The 18,149-nt window shown below is 38.3% G+C and overlaps 1 protein-coding gene across 1 annotated transcript; it reads right to left on the reverse strand.

Annotated features, from left to right (window-relative positions):
- Window positions 1-13,120: 13,120 nt before the first annotated feature.
- On the reverse strand, window positions 13,121-15,992 carry LOC135209426 (uncharacterized). The gene has a single exon (XM_064242107.1). The coding sequence runs from the start codon at window positions 15,552-15,554 to the stop codon at window positions 13,365-13,367; it is 2,190 nt and encodes a 729-aa protein (XP_064098177.1). The 5' UTR covers window positions 15,555-15,992; the 3' UTR covers window positions 13,121-13,364.
- Window positions 15,993-18,149: the final 2,157 nt, after the last annotated feature.

Below are 18,149 nucleotides of genomic sequence, written 5' to 3' on the forward strand. Positions count from 1 at the left end.
AAAATAAGTAAAAAGAAACTAATGAATGAAGGTGCCTATTCCAAGAGCGTCAGCTTCATCAAGATGCTTCAGAAACCACTGTCCTCTCCATGCTCTGGAAGGATGATAGCTACCATCCTCACTTTAGAAAAACATATGAAGTAGCAGTAGTGAAAGCTTTAGTTTGGTATCAATATTACTGTTTTTATTATTAGCAGTAGCAATGTCAGCACAGTTCTGTTTAGAAAGCTGCTTTGTAAGACTATCTGAGAGTTACTGAGAGCTCGGTATCTAACGCAGCTGACAGTGGGCTGCAGTGGGGCCTGATAACCTAATAGAATGAGTATGATGAGTAGTACTGGCTCTTCTAAACATCCATCATTACCTGATCCATGTAGAACCAAGACCACCGAGATACGAGGCCTGTTCGATGTTTTTTGACGTAAGCAAGGATGGTCCGAGCTGCCAGACGAAAGAAATATAAACAAGCCTCACCAAAATCGACCATTTTTTGGTTTGCCAGTTGTTAATTTCCTTTTTTTTTTTCTTGCCTACACTAATTAGCGTACACCAAATAATACTCGAAACACAAGTTATGAGATCAATATAAAATATTGAACAAAAACAATTTATTTAGTTACAGTACAGTGCACTGTGTATACCAAAGAATAAACTTGTTTATCGTTATTGAAAAAAATATTTATACATTAATAGTCAAATTGGAAGACGGCAGTGCATTGGTTTACATCACAAAAAAACCATGGTTCATTCTACCATATGTGAATGAAATAATTCTCTTACATACAGTCATTATTTGGTAGTTAAATTTTCTAACTTTCTCTTTTTAGTAAAGATTTTGTTGTCTACAATATACTTAATATTCTTGGGAACAACAATTATTCAATAAAACGCAAGTAGAAACCCATATTAATTTTTCTATGTTTTTCTGTACTATAACCTTCATTACTTATTAAGTAGCATATTTATTATTTAACCCGCGACATTTGAACGTTTACATTCATGATTGCCCACCACATTTACACTTTGACATTCTGCATCCTGAATAAAAAGGCACTGATTTTTTTTCCAAGAGTTAGTAAAGCTTGAACGAGGTACTCATTGAATATTTGCAAAACTAAATGAACATTTCGTTTCTCAAAGGTGTAGGGAGATAACGCTTTTAATGACAGTTTATATAAATGTTCAAAGAGTAAACATCCATATCATGAAGTTTTACAAAGGGCTGAATGGTGCATAATGAATTTCGTTTTCCAAATTATTTACATAAAAAAAAAGAGAACTGAGGGAACTTCATTGTTTTATTTATAACTTTCTGGCAAAGCCAATTATTCCTGATACATTTTAGCAAATTTACTGAAACCTACACGAAAAAAGGGATTTGTTACTCTGAAATGGGTGGGGATACATTATTTATAGACAGTTGTGGAGTGCTAGCAAAATAGTACATTGTTATCCTAATGATCGATTGCGATGTTACAGTGCAAAACACGCTGAAAACTATTTTTTCTAGCCCACAATTACTTTCTTCAGTGTGCAGTGCAGAACATCAGCTTTTATGCTTTTAGTGTTAATTTGTACAACTTATTTGAATATAGACTTTATCTGTTCACCATAAAATCAAATGCACTTGTTGCAGCTTCAGTACTGTCAAAGGCTGAACTGGCAATAGTTCTGACTTTATAATGAAAATATGGTTTTAAACGACTTTCAGCCACCATCAGTATCACTATTTTGTCACTGGGTGTAATGATTTACATTTACTCTTAATGTGCATCAGAAAATTTGTCATTTTGTTCTGAAGCTGAGCAGACCTGTTTGGAAAAACACTCTCCTGATGGTACAGAACTGTAAGGGGAACTGCTATGTAACAAGAACACAATATTACCAGCTCTGATGAATACTAAAATTTATTCAGTCATTAACTACAGCTGGCTAAATACGAACTTCAGCACAGGCAAGTGTTTGAATGACTGCCCTTGTAAAATTATTGGCAAGAATGAAATAACTAGTTTTATAACAGCAATGCTATTGCTGTGCTAGAAATACATTCAGGAGTAATAGCTGTCTGAAGTTATTGAATATCTGCTTAATGATATTCGATGGAATCTTGAAATCTCCAGTGACGTACTTCAGCGACATGAAAAATACAAGTCTGTGCAGTTAGCCTTAACTGTAGGTAGGGCATTGTGGCAGACAGTATGATAATTCATTAATCTGTTCTTAAGTTTTACCTGTGGAAGAAGAAACATGGTCTTTTAATATTTTACGCTCATATATGATCACTAAAAAACCTAGTAATGCAATGAGGATAGGTTAGGTTAAGTTATTGAAATTTCTAATGTAGGCTCTTGTTTTGAACTTGTAACCCTTAGAATACTATGGCAGTCTAATTTTATGCACCTTAACCCATCTTGGCCCAAAAGGTTTGTCCCTTACCTTTGACTACTGTCAACGGTAACTTGCCTATTTCCCCATCATTATACTGTACTAATGTTGCTATGAACATAGGGTAAACAACCGCAGACGATCCATCGTCATCGCGTGGCTCGGCCTTATTCACTCGATATTTAATTGGTGAAACAAGAGTACAATTACATCTTTAAGCATAACATTCAAAAGATTGAAGTTTCGTCATCATAATGTGATATATGACACCCCCATACGAACTAAAATAAGCACTTGAGTTCTTCGTAAAATGTTTTCAAGGCAGGTTTGAAATCCAATATGGCAGCAGTCGTGTGACTGGCCGTTCTAATCACAGACAATCCACCATCTTTCCCAGCCTTCCCAGCACTCATTTGAACAATGTTAGCGTATATATGTAACGTTTATTGATCTTACTCAAGATTGCAGTTGTAATCAGCACAATAAAACAACATTTTGTTGCCTATATTAGTGAAAATATGAAACTTTTTTTATTCCCGGTGTCATGGTTTGAACTGAAATTCATTTTACCTCGTAATCGGTGGTTTTATCCTTACTGCCATCACAACTAAAACTCCACAGAGCTTATTTGATTGTAATTATACACATTTTGGTCTTAATTAACTCCAAATTGCACTTGAACCACGTTGCAGTTCCTGGTTCCTAAGCACTCACTCCACAAACACAGTTACGAGCAGCAGACGACTACACTGTTTATGAGGTGCAAAGCTTTATTCCCTTAATTGTTTACTTTACTCATTATTTAGTTTAACTTTTCTTTGTTGCTTCAAAATCTTTATTTGATTCATGTCTATTATCCCTTTTTTGCAACCAAATTAACCCCCCAAAATTAGAAATATTTCTGATGTACTTAAGAGCAGACGGCACGACGAAAAAAAGACTCATCGTTGCCAATTTAGTGGAGCTTCACACATACGCTGATGCATTTAGAAACTGTTTCCACGAATTCTAGTTGTCATAGTAATGCAGTAATGATAAAATTGCTGTAATATGTATATATAAGACAAATAGATACGCTAATTTCACTTATTTCCCCGGTTTTGTGTAAGTCCTATACCCAGTTTGGAGGGTAAACACTTACCAATTGACAACATGGATAAACAACTGAAGAGCGCAAAGAATGCCATAGTTCCCTTAGATAAGTAGTGGTTGGAAGTCGTGTTTACGATTGTTGTGATGAAAGTGCCCAAGCGTCTATGGGTACAAGTGGTGTGCGGATATAGCACAGGAAATGGGAAATTTGTTGACACAAGCAACTCCGCAAACATCAAGATGGCATCAATCTTCTAAACATTTTTAATTGTAAGTAAAAATTTCGTAAGTGTCATGCGGGTAGTGTGCACTGCATTGGCCACACTTTTCATTACCCTCTGTTTAAATCTTAAAATACGGCCTTAATTTCTAACTTTGGAGAAAATACTTACTTTGAAAGGAGAGTAGAGGTCTTGAGCTCCTGCTATCACCACCAACAACTCATGACTGATGACCATATCCAGTGTCAGGACGTGTTAAAGTACTTTTTCAGAGGGTGGCCAAAAATGCGGTAGTCAGTGAGTTTGGCAGTCTAGTCGGTTGTTTACCCTATAACTTCTCTGCATGTGCTAATGTAACTCTTGAGTACCTTGTCTGAAGGTTCTATCACACAGTTAGGTATCATGTCTGCAACCTTCTTACCTGACACAGGCCCGTGCCCCTAACGTTGCAATAATGCTCTTTACCACATATAGGGTACAGCATGCATTCTTTGCTAATTTTCTTCTGGGGTTTCTCTGCACTTGCAGTACGTAGGTTTACCTTTGTTCGGTATACTTTTATATGATGCTTGCCTTACCTGATTACTGCTACCATTATTAGTCTTACCTATTATGACATTTAAATTGCTTTTTCCAAAGCTTTATAAGACCAGAACTGGGAGTTGTTTGACATAGGCTACACTGGGTGTTGTTTGGCATAGGCTACACTGGGTGTTGTTTGGCATGGCATAGGCTACACTGGGTGTTGTTTGGCATAGGCTACACTGGATGTTGTTAGGCATAGGCTATACTGGAAGTTCTTTGACTTCGGCTAGCCTATATTCGACTCTGCTAAGCATTGGTTGACATGAATTCCTATTATAAAATTATATGTAGGCTAAAACAGTCTTTCTTTATATTGCACCTGACTTTGTTGCTCACAACTCCTACCCAAACCGCAGACTGTATTTATATTGCAATCGAGAGTCATACGAGACAAAAGTCAAAAAGGTCGGTTAGTATGTACCTGTTGCAGTGAACTTATTGCTGAGTTTATCTGCTTACTACAGTAAGTTCGTCCAGTAAAGGACACAAGACGTATCCATGGCTTGCTACCTCATTATGCCATATAAGTTTAATGTACCATTTCATAAATAAAACAATGGAACCACGAAAAAACCTCGTGTCCAAGTGATGTAACAGAAGGAAGATCAAGAGTCAAGTGAGTCACCAGTCACTCGCCGGCCTCGGAGATTCGGACCACCAGGGTCAGCGTCATCATATCATGACGTCACATCGAACAGGCCTTCTATTTCGGTGGTCTTGGTAGAACTCTCTTGACATCCTGTAGAGAGGCGTTCACTTGCTCCTCCTTTGTGATGTCCAGTTGTAGGACGTGCATGCGCTCAGTGAAGAGCCTTCGGAGTCTCTCGGCCCCTTTCCCACCTGAGTTGGCTTCTAGGCACCCAGCAAACACTCTAAATTCCTTTAGAAGAATGCTGAAGAAGAGTTACTGCGAGCCGTGTTTCTAGATAATCTAGAAATCCGACCATTTGTTTGCATTAGAGGTTTTCTACATGTAGAATCTCCATTAAGAAACATAGCATACTAAAAGCAGTGGACTGCTTCCCTCTGCGAGCTGTTTTGCTAGATGATCTAGAAATCCGACCATTTGTTGCTCATAACACAGGTTTTCTACATGTAGAATCTCCATTAGGGAACATAGCTTACTAGAGGCAATGGACTTCTTCCCTCTGCGACCCGTGTTTCTAGAGGTTCTAGAAATGCGACCAGTTGTTTGCATAACAGAGGTTTTCTACATGTAGAATCTCCATTAAGGAGCATAGCATACTAGAGGCAGTGGACTGCTTCCCTCAGCGAGCTGTGTTTCTAGAGGATCTAGAAATGCGACCATTTGTTTGCATAACAGAGGTTTTCTACATGTAGAATCTCCATTAAGGAACATAGCTTACTGGAGGCAGTGGAATGCTTCCCTCTGCGAGCCATGTTTCTAGATAATCTAGAAATCCGACTAGTTGTTCCCATAACAGAGGTTTTCTACACGTAGAATCTACATTAAGGAACATAGCATACTTAAGAGGTAGTGGACTGCTTCCCTCTGTGGGCCGTTTTTCTAGATAATCTAGAAATCCGACCAGTTGTTCGCATAACAGAGGTTTTCTACATGTAGAATCTCCATTAAGGAACATAGCATACTAGAGGAAGTGGACTGCTTCCCTCTGCGAGCAGTGTTTCTAGATAATCTATAAATCCGACCATTTGTTCACATAACAGAGGTTTTCTACATGTAGAATCTCCATTAAGGAACATAGCATACAGAGGCAGTGGACTGCTTCCCTCTGCGAGTCTTGTTTCTAGATAATCTAGAAAACCGACCATTTGTTCGCATAACAGAAGTTTTCTACATGTAGAATCTCCATTAAGGAACATAGCATAGTAGAGGCAGTGGACTGCTTCTTTCTATGAGCCGTTTTCCTAGATAATCTAGAAATCCGACCATTTGTTCGCATAACAGAGGTTTTCTACATGTAAAATCTCCATTAAGGAACATAGCATACTAGAGGAAGTGGACTGCTTCCCTCTGCGAGCCGTGTTTCTAGAGGATCTAGAAATTCGAACATTGTTCGCATAACAGAGTTTTTCTACATGTAGATTCTCCATTAAGGAACATAGCATACTAGAGGCAGTGGACTACTGCTTTCTACGAGCCGTTTTCCTAGATAATCTAGAAATCCGACCATTTGTTTGCATAACAGAGGTTTTCTACATGTAAAATCTCCATTAAGGAACATAGCATACTAGAGGCAGTGGACTGCTTCCCTCTGCGAGCCGTTTTTCTAGAGGATCTAGAAATTCGACCATTTGTTCGCATAACAGAGGTTTTCTACATGTAGAATCTCCGTTAAGGAACATAGCATACTAGAGGCAGTGGACTGCTTCCCTCTGCGAGCCGTGTTTCTAGATAATCTAGAAATCCGACCATTTGTTCGCATAACAGAAGTTTTCTACATGTAGAATCTCCATTAAGGAACATAGCATTCTAGAGGCAGTGGACTGCTTCCCTCTGCGAGCCGTGTTTCTAGATCTAAAGGATCTAGAAATTCGACGAGTTGTTCGCATTACAGAGGTTTTCTACATGTAGAGTCTCCATTAAGGAACATAGCATACTAGAGGCAGTGGACTACTTCTCTCTGCGAGCCGTTTTTCTAGAGTATTTAGAAATCCGACCAGTTGTTCGCATAACAGAGGTTTTCTACATGTAAAATCTCCATTAAGGAACATAGGATACTAGAGGCAGTGGACTACTTCTCTCTGCGAGCCGTTTTTCAAGAGTATTTAGAAATCCGACCAGTTGTTCGCATAACAGAGGTTTTCTACATGTAAAATCTCCATTAAGGAACATAGCATACTAGAGGCAGTGGACTGCTTCCCTCTGCGAGCAGTTTTTCTAGAGGATCTAGAAATTCGACCATTTGTTCTCAAAACAGAGGTTTTCTACATGGAGAATCTTCATTAAGGAACATAGCATACTAGAGGCAGTGGACTGCTTCCCTCTGCGAGCCGTGTTTCTTGATCTAGAGGATCTAGCAATTCGACGAGTTGCTCGCATTACAGAAGTTTTCTACATGTAGAATCTCCATTAAGGAACATAGCATACTAGAGGCAGTGGACTGCTTCCCTCTTCGACCCTTGTTTCTAGAGGATCTACAAAACCGACCTGTTGTTCGCAAAACAGAGGTTTTCTACATGTAGAATCACCATTAAGGAACCTAGCATACTAAAAGCAGTGGACTGCTTCCCTCTGCAAGCCGTTTTTCTAGAAATCAGATCAGTTGTTCGCATAACTGAGGTTTTCTACATGTAGAATCTCCATTAAGGAACATTGCATACTTAAAGAGGTAGTGGACTGCTTCCCTCTGCGAGCCCTTTTTCTAGATAATCTAGAAATCCGACCATTTTTCCGCATAACAGAGGTTGGTTTCTACAAATGTAGAATCTCCATTATGGAAAAACACAGCATTACTAGAGGCAGTGGACTGCCTTTTCTTCCCTCTGCGAGCCGTTGTTCTAGATAAATCTAGAAACCTGACCAGTTGTTCGCATAACAGAAGGTGGGGTTTTCTACATGTAGAATCACCATTAAGGAACCTAGCATACTAAAAAAAAGCAGTGGACTGCTTCCCCCTCTGCAAGCCGTTTTTTTCTAGAAATCAGATCAGTTCGCATAACTGAGGTTTTCTACATGTAAGAATCTCATTAAGGAACATTGCATACTTAAAGAGGTAGTGGACTGCTTCCCCTCTGGACGAGCCCTTCTTTTTCTAGATAATCTAGGAATTCCGACCATTTTTCCGCATTAAACAGAGGCGTTTTGTTTTACATGTAGAAAATCTCCATATGGAACACAGCATACTAGAGGCAGGTGGACTGCTTCCCTCTGCGAGCCGTTGTTCTAGATAATCAGAAACACCTGACCAGTTGTTCGCAATAAAACAGAAGTTTTTCTACATGTAGAATCTCCATTAAGGAAAAAATAGCATATTAGAAGCAGTGGGGAACTGAATTCTCTCTTGCGAGCAGTGTTTCTAGATAATCTAGAAATCCGACCATTTGTTCGCATAACAGAGGTTTTCTACATGTAGAATCTCCATTAAGGAACATAGCGTACTAGAGGCAGTGGACTGCTTCCCTCTGCAACGCGTTTTCTAGATGATCTAGAAAATCCGACCCATTTGTTCGCATAAACAGAGGTTTCTACATGTAGAATCTCCATTAAGGGAACATAAACATACAAAAGCAGTGGATTGCTTCCCTCTGCGAGCCGTTTTTCTAGATGATCTAGAAATCGACCATTTGTTCGCATAACAGAGGTTTTCTACATGTAGAATCTCCATTAAGGAACATAGCATACTAGAGGCAGTGGACTGCTTCCCTCTTCGACCCTTGTTTCTAGAGGATCTACAAAACCGACCTGTTGTTCGCAAAACAGAGGTTTTCTACATGTAGAATCACCATTAAGGAACCTAGCATACTAAAAGCAGTGGACTGCTTCCCTCTGCAAGCCGTTTTTCTAGAAATCAGATCAGTTGTTCGCATAACTGAGGTTTTCTACATGTAGAATCTCCATTAAGGAACATTGCATACTTAAAGAGGTAGTGGACTGCTTCCCTCTGCGAGCCCTTTTTCTAGATAATCTAGAAATCCGACCATTTTTCCGCATAACAGAGGTTTTCTACATGTAGAATCTCCATTATGGAACACAGCATACTAGAGGCAGTGGACTGCTTCCCTCTGCGAGCCGTTGTTCTAGATAATCTAGAAACCTGACCAGTTGTTCGCATAACAGAAGTTTTCTACATGTAGAATCTCCATTAAGGAAAATAGCATATTAGAGGCAGTGGACTGCTTCTCTCTGCGAGCCGTGTTTCTAGATAATCTAGAAATCCGACCATTTGTTCGCATAACAGAGGTTTTCTACATGTAGAATCTCCATTAAGGAACATAGCGTACTAGAGGCAGTGGACTGCTTCCCTCTGCAAGCCGTTTTTCTAGAGGATCTAGAAATCCGACCATTTGTTCGCATAACAGAGGTTTTCTACATGTAGAATCTCCATTAAGGAACATAACATACTAAAAGCAGTGGATTGCTTCCCTCTGCGAGCCGTTTTTCTAGATGATCTAGAAATGCGACCATTTGTTCGCATAACAGAGGTTTACTACATGTAGAATCTCCATTAAGGAACATAGCGTACTAGAGGCAGTGGACTGCTTCCCTCTGCAAGCCGTTTTTCTAGAGGATCTAGAAATCCGACCATTTGTTCACATAAGAGAGGTTTTCTACATGTAGAATCTCCATTAAGGAACATAACATACTAAAACCAGTGGATTGCTTCCCTCTGCGAGCCGTTTTTCTAGATGATCTAGAAATGCGACCAGTTGTTCCCATAACAGAGGTTTTCTAAATGTAGAATCTCCATTATGGGAGATAGCATACTAGAGGAAATGGACTGCTTCCCTCTGCGAACCGTGTTTCTAGATAATCTAGAAATCCGACCATTTGTTCGCATAACTGAGGTTTTCTACATGTAGAATCTCCATTAAGGAACATAACATACTAAAAGCAATGGACTGCTTCCCTCTGCAAGCTGTGTTTCTAGATAATCTAGAAAACCCGACCATTTGTTCGCATAACAGAGGTTTTCTTCATGTAGAATCTCCGTTAAGAAACATAGCATACTAGAGGCAGTGGACTGCTTCCCTCTGTGAGCCGTGTTTCTAGAGGTTCTAGAAATGCGACCAGTTGTTCGCATAACAGAGGTTTTCTACATGTAAAATCTCCATTAAGGAACATAGCATAATAGAGGCAGTGGACTGCTTCCCTCTGCGAGCCATTTTCTAGATAATCTAGAAATCCGACCAGTTGTTCACATAACAGAGGTTTTCTACATGTAGAATCTCCATTAAGGAACATAGCATACTAAAAGCAGTGGACTGGTCCTCTCTGCGATCCGTGTTTCTAGATAATCTAGAAATCCGACCATTTGTTTGCATAACAGAGGTTTTCAACTTGTAGAATCTCTGTTAAGAAACATAGCATACTAAAAGCAGTGGACTGCTTCCCTCTGCAAGCCATTTTTCTAGATGATCTAGAAATCCGACCATTTGTTCATATAACTGAGTTTTTCTACATGTAGAATCTCCATTAAGGAACATAGCATACTAAAAGCAGTGGACTGCTTCCCTCTGCGAGATATTTTTCAATATGATATAGAAATCCGACCATTTGTTTGCATAAAATAGGTTTTCTACATGTAGAATCTCCATTAAGGAACATAGCATACTAAAAGCAGTGGACTGCTTCCCTCTGCGAGATATTTTTCAATATGATATAGAAATCCGACGATTTGTTCGTATAAAATAGGTTTTCTACATGTAGAATCTCCATTAAGGAACATAGCATACTAGAGGCAGTGGACTGCTTCCCTCTGCGAGCTGTTTTCCTAGATAATCTAGAAATCCAACCATTTGTTCGCATAACAGAGGTTTTCTACATGTAGAATCTCCATTAAGGAACATAGCATATTAGAGGCAGTGGACTGCTTCCCTCTGCGAGACGTTTTTCTAGATAATCTAGAAAACCGACCATTTTTTCGCATAACAGAGGTTTTCTACATTTAGAATCTCCGTTAAGGAACATAGCATACTAGAGGCAGTGGACTGCTTCCCTCTGCGAGCCATTTTTCTAGATAATCTAGAAATCCGACCATTTTTTCGCATAACAGAGGTTTTCTACATGTAGAATCTCCATTAAGGAACATAGTATACTAGAGGCAGTGGACTGCTTCCCTCTGCGAGACGTTTTTCTAGATAATCTAGAAAACCGACCAGTTGTTCGCATAATAGAGGTTTTCTACATGTAGACTCTCCGTTAAGGAACATAGCATACTAAAAGCAGTGGACTGCTACCCTCTGCGAGCCTTGTTTCTAGATAATCTAGAAAAGCGACCATTTGTTCGCATAACAGAGGTTTTCTACATGTAGAATCTCCATTAGGGAACATAGCATACTTGAGGCAGTGGGCTGCTTCCCTCTGCGAGCCATTTTTCTAGATGATCTAGAAATCCGACCATTTGTTCGCATAACAGAGGTTTTCCACATGTAGAATCTCCATTAAGGAAAATAGCATACTAAAAGCAGTGGATTGCTTCCCTCTGCGAGCTATGTTTCTAGATGATCTAGAAATCCGACCATTTGTTCGCATAACAGAGGTTTTCCACATGTAGAATCTCCGTTAAGAAACATAGCATACTAAAAGCAGTGGATTGCTTCCCTCTGCGAGCCATGTTTCTAGATGATCTAGAAATCCGACCATTTGTTCACATAACAGAGGTTTTCTACATGTAGAATCTCCATTAAGGAACATAGCATACTAGAGGTAGTGGACTGCTTCCCTCTGCGAGCCGTTTTCCTAGATGATCTAGAAATGCGACCAGTTGTTCGCATAACAGAGGTTTTCTACATGTAGAATCTCCGTTAAGAAACATAGCATACTAAAAGCAGTGGATTGCTTCCCTCTGCGAGCCTTGTTTCTAGATAATCTAGAAATCCGACTAGTTGTTCGCATAACAGAGGTTTTCTACATGTAGAATCTCCATTAAGGAACATAGCATACTAGAGGCAGTCGACTGCTTCCCTCTGCGAGCCATTTTTCTAGAGGATCTAGAAATCCGACCATTTGTTCGCATAACAGAGGTTTTCTACATGTAGAATCTTCACTAAGAAACATAGCATACTAAAAGCAGTGGATTGCTTCCCTCTGCGAGCCGTGTTTCTAGATGATCTAGAAATCAGACCATTTGTTCGCATAACAAAGGTTTTCTACATGTAGAATCTCCATTAAGAAACATAGCATACTAGAGGCAGTGAACTGCTTCCCTCTGCGAGCCGTGTTTCTAGATAATCTAGAAAACTGACCAGTTGTTCGCATAACAGAGGTTTCCTACATGTAGAATCTCCATTAAGGAACATAGCATACTAGAGGCAGTGAACTGCTTCCCTCTGCGAGCCGTGTTTCTAGATAATCTAGAAATGCGACCAGTTGTTCGCATAACAGTGGTTTTCTACATGTACAATCTCCATTAAGGAACATAGCATACTAGAGGCAGTGGACTGCTTCATTCTGCGAGCCGTTTTTCTAGAGGTTCTAGAAATTCGACCATTTGTTCGCATAACAGAGGTTTTCTACATGTAGAATCTCCGTTAAGGAACAGAGCATACTAAAAGTAGTGGACTGCTTCCGTCTGCGAGCCGTGTTTCTAGATAATCTAGAAATCCGACCATTTGTTCGCATAAAAGAGGTTTTCTACATGTAGAATCTCCATTAAGGAACATAGCATACTAAAGGCAGTGGACTGCTTCCCTCTGCGAGCCGTTTTTCCAGATGATCCAGAAATCGGACCATTTGTTCGCATAACAGAAGTTTTTTATATGTAGAATCTCCATTAAGGAACATAGCATACTAGAGGCAGTGGACTGCTTCCCTCTGCGAGCCGTTTTTCTCGATGATCTAGAAAAGCGACCATTTGTTCGCATAACAGAGGTTTTCTACATGTAAAATCTCCATTAAGGAACATAGCATACTAGAGGCAGTGGACTGCTTCCCTCTGCGAGCCGTTTTTCTAGATGATCTAGAAATCCGACCAGTTGTTCGCATAACAGAGGTTTTCTATATGTAGAATCTCCATTAAGGAACATAGCATACTAGAGGCAGTCGACTGCTTCCCTCTGCGAGCCGTTTTTCTCGATGATCTAGAAATCCGACCATTTGTTCGCATAACAGAGGTTTTCTACATGTAGAATCTCCATTAAGGAACATAGCATACTAGAGGCAGTGGACTGCTTCCCTCTGTGAGTCATATTTTTAGATGATCTAGAAATCCGACTATTCGTTCCCGTAATGGAGACTTTTTATATGTAGAATCTCCATCAAGGATCATAGCATACTAGAAGCATTGGACTGCTTCCCTCTGCGAGCCGTGTTTCTAGGGGATCTAGAAATCCGACCATTGTTCGTATAACAGAGACTTTTACATGTAGAATTTCCCTAGAGCAACAGAAGATCCCATAAGAGGCTTTCCTAGTCTTTCCTGGTTACCCTTGTGGCCTCTACTGAAAGTCTTGCCACTTTCCTGCTGCTTCTAGCTGCTTCACTAGGTTGGGGACGGTCGGTCGAAGCTTCGGGTTTTCATGCTTCGCCATGCTTATAATTTCCTCGTAACGCTCTGGGATGTCATCGTAGATGGCGTAGACCGTATCCTCAATTAGACATCCCATAGAGTAGACATCTCCCCATTGCCGCGCTGGTGCACCGTCTGTGTATTCAGGCGGATAGATAGAATAAGACATATTCGGATATAGCTGTATTTCCGTGCCCCTCTCCACAGCTAATCCGAAGTCGATTATCCTGGGCTTCCCCTGCTGGTTGCCCTTGGCTTCTGGGACGTGGACCATTACGTTATCCGGCTTCAAATCCACGTGCACGTAACCTGCCAAGTGGATTTGATGCAGCTTCCTCGCAATGTCCGGAAGAATCTCTAAAGCGAGTGAAGGAGAGGTCTTCGTGTCATATATAATCGAAAGGAACTCTTCTCCAGGACAATATTCCATGAGGATTGCGGTTGGTTTGCTACAGGTGCCAAGTAGCAGCGGAGCTCCTCCTGCGCCATTGAGGGCCTGAAGAACCTCGGCTTCTCTTCTGAAAATCGCTTTCATATTCCCTAGACGGGAATCGGCCACTTTCAGCACAGCCACCTCTCCCTTGTGGATGACCTTATAAGCAGTTCCGTAGGCACCCGCACCTAGCACCTTTCCTTTCTTAAGGAGTTTTTTCACTTCAGCCTCACTTATTGTTACAGTTTCGGATATCTGCGTCCATTTTTCCTTTTTCTTTTCTTTCTTCTTTTTCTCTTTCTTCAATTTCTCAGCCTGCTTCTGCCTCTCTGGAGGCTCATCTTTCGCTTTCCTTTTTCCGAACTGCTTCTGTTGAGGTTCATCGGGGGAAATGTTCACTCGCTTTAATTCTGCTTCTTTCGCCTCTTTCTTCGCTCCTCTCTTCTTAACCTTTTCATTCGCCTTCCCTTTCGTGTCATCCTCTTCAGCGGCTGCATTTTGGCCCAGCTCGATCCTCTCGGCCGGGACACCAAAGATCTCGTGGATTCTATTCACCGCGTTGTTCTTCGCCTGCCGGGGGAGCCTTTTCCGTGCCTTCGGTGGATTGTGACGAAGAGCACCTTGGTCTGCCTTCCGTCTTTTGCTTAAGGGCTCCGTCTTGCCTGCAGCCTCCAATTTTCCTTGCTCGACGGATGCTATCATTACCTCGTCCTTTTCCAACTTCCTCTTCCTTCCCCGACAGTCCTGTGGCTCTCTCTGGGAATTGTCCGTGAACCTCTTCCTTAGAGCCGCTGCCTTTATACCTCCTCGCATCGCTTTCAGGGGAGGCCTTCGGGTAGTAATAGTTGCCGCTTGGTCTTGATCCGTCCTATATCTGTTGTTGGATGGGGATGACTCCTCTGCATTCTCCATCTTTCTATTCGTTCCCTTGGCGTTTCTCAGCACTTGAGGGAAACGGTCCACTGCTCTCTTCCTGAGGTACCTCTTCTGTTTAGGGGGCACTGCTGTGGTCTCTAGGGCACGGACCGGAGCAAGTTCCTCTTTCACGTCCATCGGCACCTCTCCCACATCCAGCGACTCTGGTTGGGGAAAGCGGTTCCTTGCCAGCATCGGGGTATAACGAGGAGGGTTTCCAGCTAAAAGCATTCTATCTTCCTTCCTTCTTGGACGTTTGGTGTCGGGGCCTTTCTCTTCTGTCTCCTGGAGCTTCCTTTTCGTTCTTTTGACGTCCTGCATATCGGTAGTAAAGGAACCTTCTGCTCTTCGATTCAGAAGGTTCTGCGTCAGGTTAAGCCCTCTCTTTGGCCGGAGAATTCGCCTGGCTTCTACCTTTTCGTCATGAGCCAAGATTTGTCTTTGAGCAAACGGTCCTGGTGCTTCCGTCGCCTCCATCTTACTCTTGGCGTTTCTCGAGGCTCGATCGAAATGATCGTCTCTTCTAGTCCTGGGAAGGTAATATTCTTGAATTCGCCTGCGGGCTCTCCTCTTCGCTGGCCGGTAGACCGTTAATGACCGAGGTGGAGATAATAAAGTATAATAACAAGGAGCATTGGTAGCTCCTAGCCAATCTCGCTGCGAGACACTCGCTTGAGAAAACAAATTGTTCACAACACTTTTCATATTGGTACTTTGGTGATTGTCGTTGCTACGAAGTATCGTTAGTTTTAGAAACCGATAGGGTTCCATCCTGGCTTTCCCCAGGGAAGCTTCTCGTCGCCTGCAATCCGAGTGTCTCCAGGAATCTCAGGAAGATCCTTTCTGGACTCCGGACGAATCCGCAAAAAACATCTTTTTCGTCTTCGTTAGCTGGTCTTGGAGCCTGGAGAATTATGGAAGATTCAGTTAAAACAATGGAGCCTGGAACCTGGAGACGTATTGAGGATTCAGTTAAAACCTTGGAGTCGGAAGACGAATTGAAGTTCCAGTTGAATCCTGGAGCCTGGAGGCGAATCGAAGACCCAGTTGAATCCTGGAGCCTGGAGACGTATAGAAGATCCAGTTGAGTCCTGTAGACGTACCGAAGATCCAGTTGAATCCTTGTGACGTATGAAAGATCCAGTTAAAACCTTGGAGCCTGTAACCTAGAATCTTATCGAAGACCCAGTTAAATCCTTATATCCTGGAGACAAGACATGGCCGTTTTTAAATGTGGGTATCTTCCCTGCTATTATTTTCGGCCCGATTCTTTTATCTTTTCCAGTTTCTGTTCTTCCAGATTTTCATTTATCTTGAACATTTCTTTTTAGATTGTCTCGTAAAACTGCAAATCAATTAGCAAATGCATACATACATACGTGCATATTTGTATATACAATTGATGTGCATATGTACACACACACACAGACACACATTATATAATATATATTATATATATACATAATTAATTAATAATATATATATATATATGTTGTGTGTATATAATAATAATATATATATAAATATGTATATATATATATATATATATATATAATATATATAATATATACATATATTATATATATATATATCTATATATATATATGTGTGTGCTCATGTGTGTGTGACATCTTTGGCAGGTGTGTATATATATATAACATATATTATATATATAATATATATTATTATATATATATATAATATATATAATATATCTATAATATATATTATATATCTATTTCCCGTCAGATTTATTAATTCTTCTTGCAACAATTGTTTTTTTTTATTAGGATTTTCTCGCGAAATGACAAACAAAGCAATTAGACATGCAATACATACGGTTCATACTTGTATTACACAATTGATATGCATATGTTTACTCCCCCAAAAACACACACACATACATATCATAAATATATATAGTAATATACATATATATATATATATATATATATTTATTTATTATATGATAATATATGGTGTATCACAGATATATGTAATATATATATATCTATATAATTACTTGTATACACAATTGAATGGCATTATGTACGCACCACAAACACACCACACCATACATATAATATATATTATAATTATACTATATATATATATTTATATATAGTATATTATATACATATATATAGTCTTAGACTTATATATATTATATATATATTATATATATTATTATAATATATTATATAGATATATATATAATATAATACTATATGTATAAATATGTGTATTACCATATAGTAATTATATATAGATATATAGATATATATATATAAATAATATATTACCAGATTATAATATATATTTATAATTTCTATAATATATTCTAATATATAGGTAATATAATATGTTTATGTATATATATTATATATTAATATAATCATATTTTATTTTTTTCAATATATATTATATAATATATATATATATATTTAATTATATATATATATATATATATATATTATATTATAGATTTCCTACAATATATATAGAAATATAGAAATAGTTATATATAACCAAAGGATATATAACAATTAGATATATATATATATATATAATATATATAATATATACATGTATATATATATAGATGATATATACAAATACATTACGTATATATATATTTACATATATATTATATATTATTCATATATTATATATCTATATATATCAATAGATAATTTTGTAGATATTTAGATACATATAGTATATATACAATACTAAAAATCTATCGATAATCTACACATACATACATGTACCATTATAATATTATTAGATTAATCTATATACCATATACATAAATATATTATATATATATAATAGATATATATACATAAATAATAATAGAAATACATATCATATATATATATATTATAATATAATATATATAATAATATATAGATATAGTTCAGATATTATATGTTAGGATATAATATAATACAATATATATATATACTATATATATATTTAGATATAATATATATATATATATTAATATAATATGATAGCATACATTTAGATAGAGACATCCATAGTACTTTACAGAGTAAGAACAAAAACAAACCCAACACACACACAATATACAATATATAATATATATTATTACTATACATAGTATATATATAATTATTACAAATATTATATTATATAATACACATATATACATTAATATTAATATATATAATATATATATTATATAATTACTATATAGATAGTATTTATATATATTAATATATAGATTATATATTATATATATAGAGTATAATTGTTATAAATTATTTATCTACATTATTATATTATATATATCTATATTCTCGTTCCAGATTTATAATTTTTCTTTGAACATTGTTTTTG

Source organism: Macrobrachium nipponense, chromosome 38, assembly GCF_015104395.2.
Source record: "Macrobrachium nipponense isolate FS-2020 chromosome 38, ASM1510439v2, whole genome shotgun sequence".
Taxonomy (NCBI): Eukaryota; Metazoa; Arthropoda; class Malacostraca; order Decapoda; family Palaemonidae; genus Macrobrachium; species Macrobrachium nipponense.

Excerpts from the sequence above, each read along its gene's own strand:
- LOC135209426 (XM_064242107.1), bottom strand. The coding sequence starts at position 15,554 with ATGGAACCCTATCGGTTTCTAAAACTAACGATACTTCGTAGCAACGAC.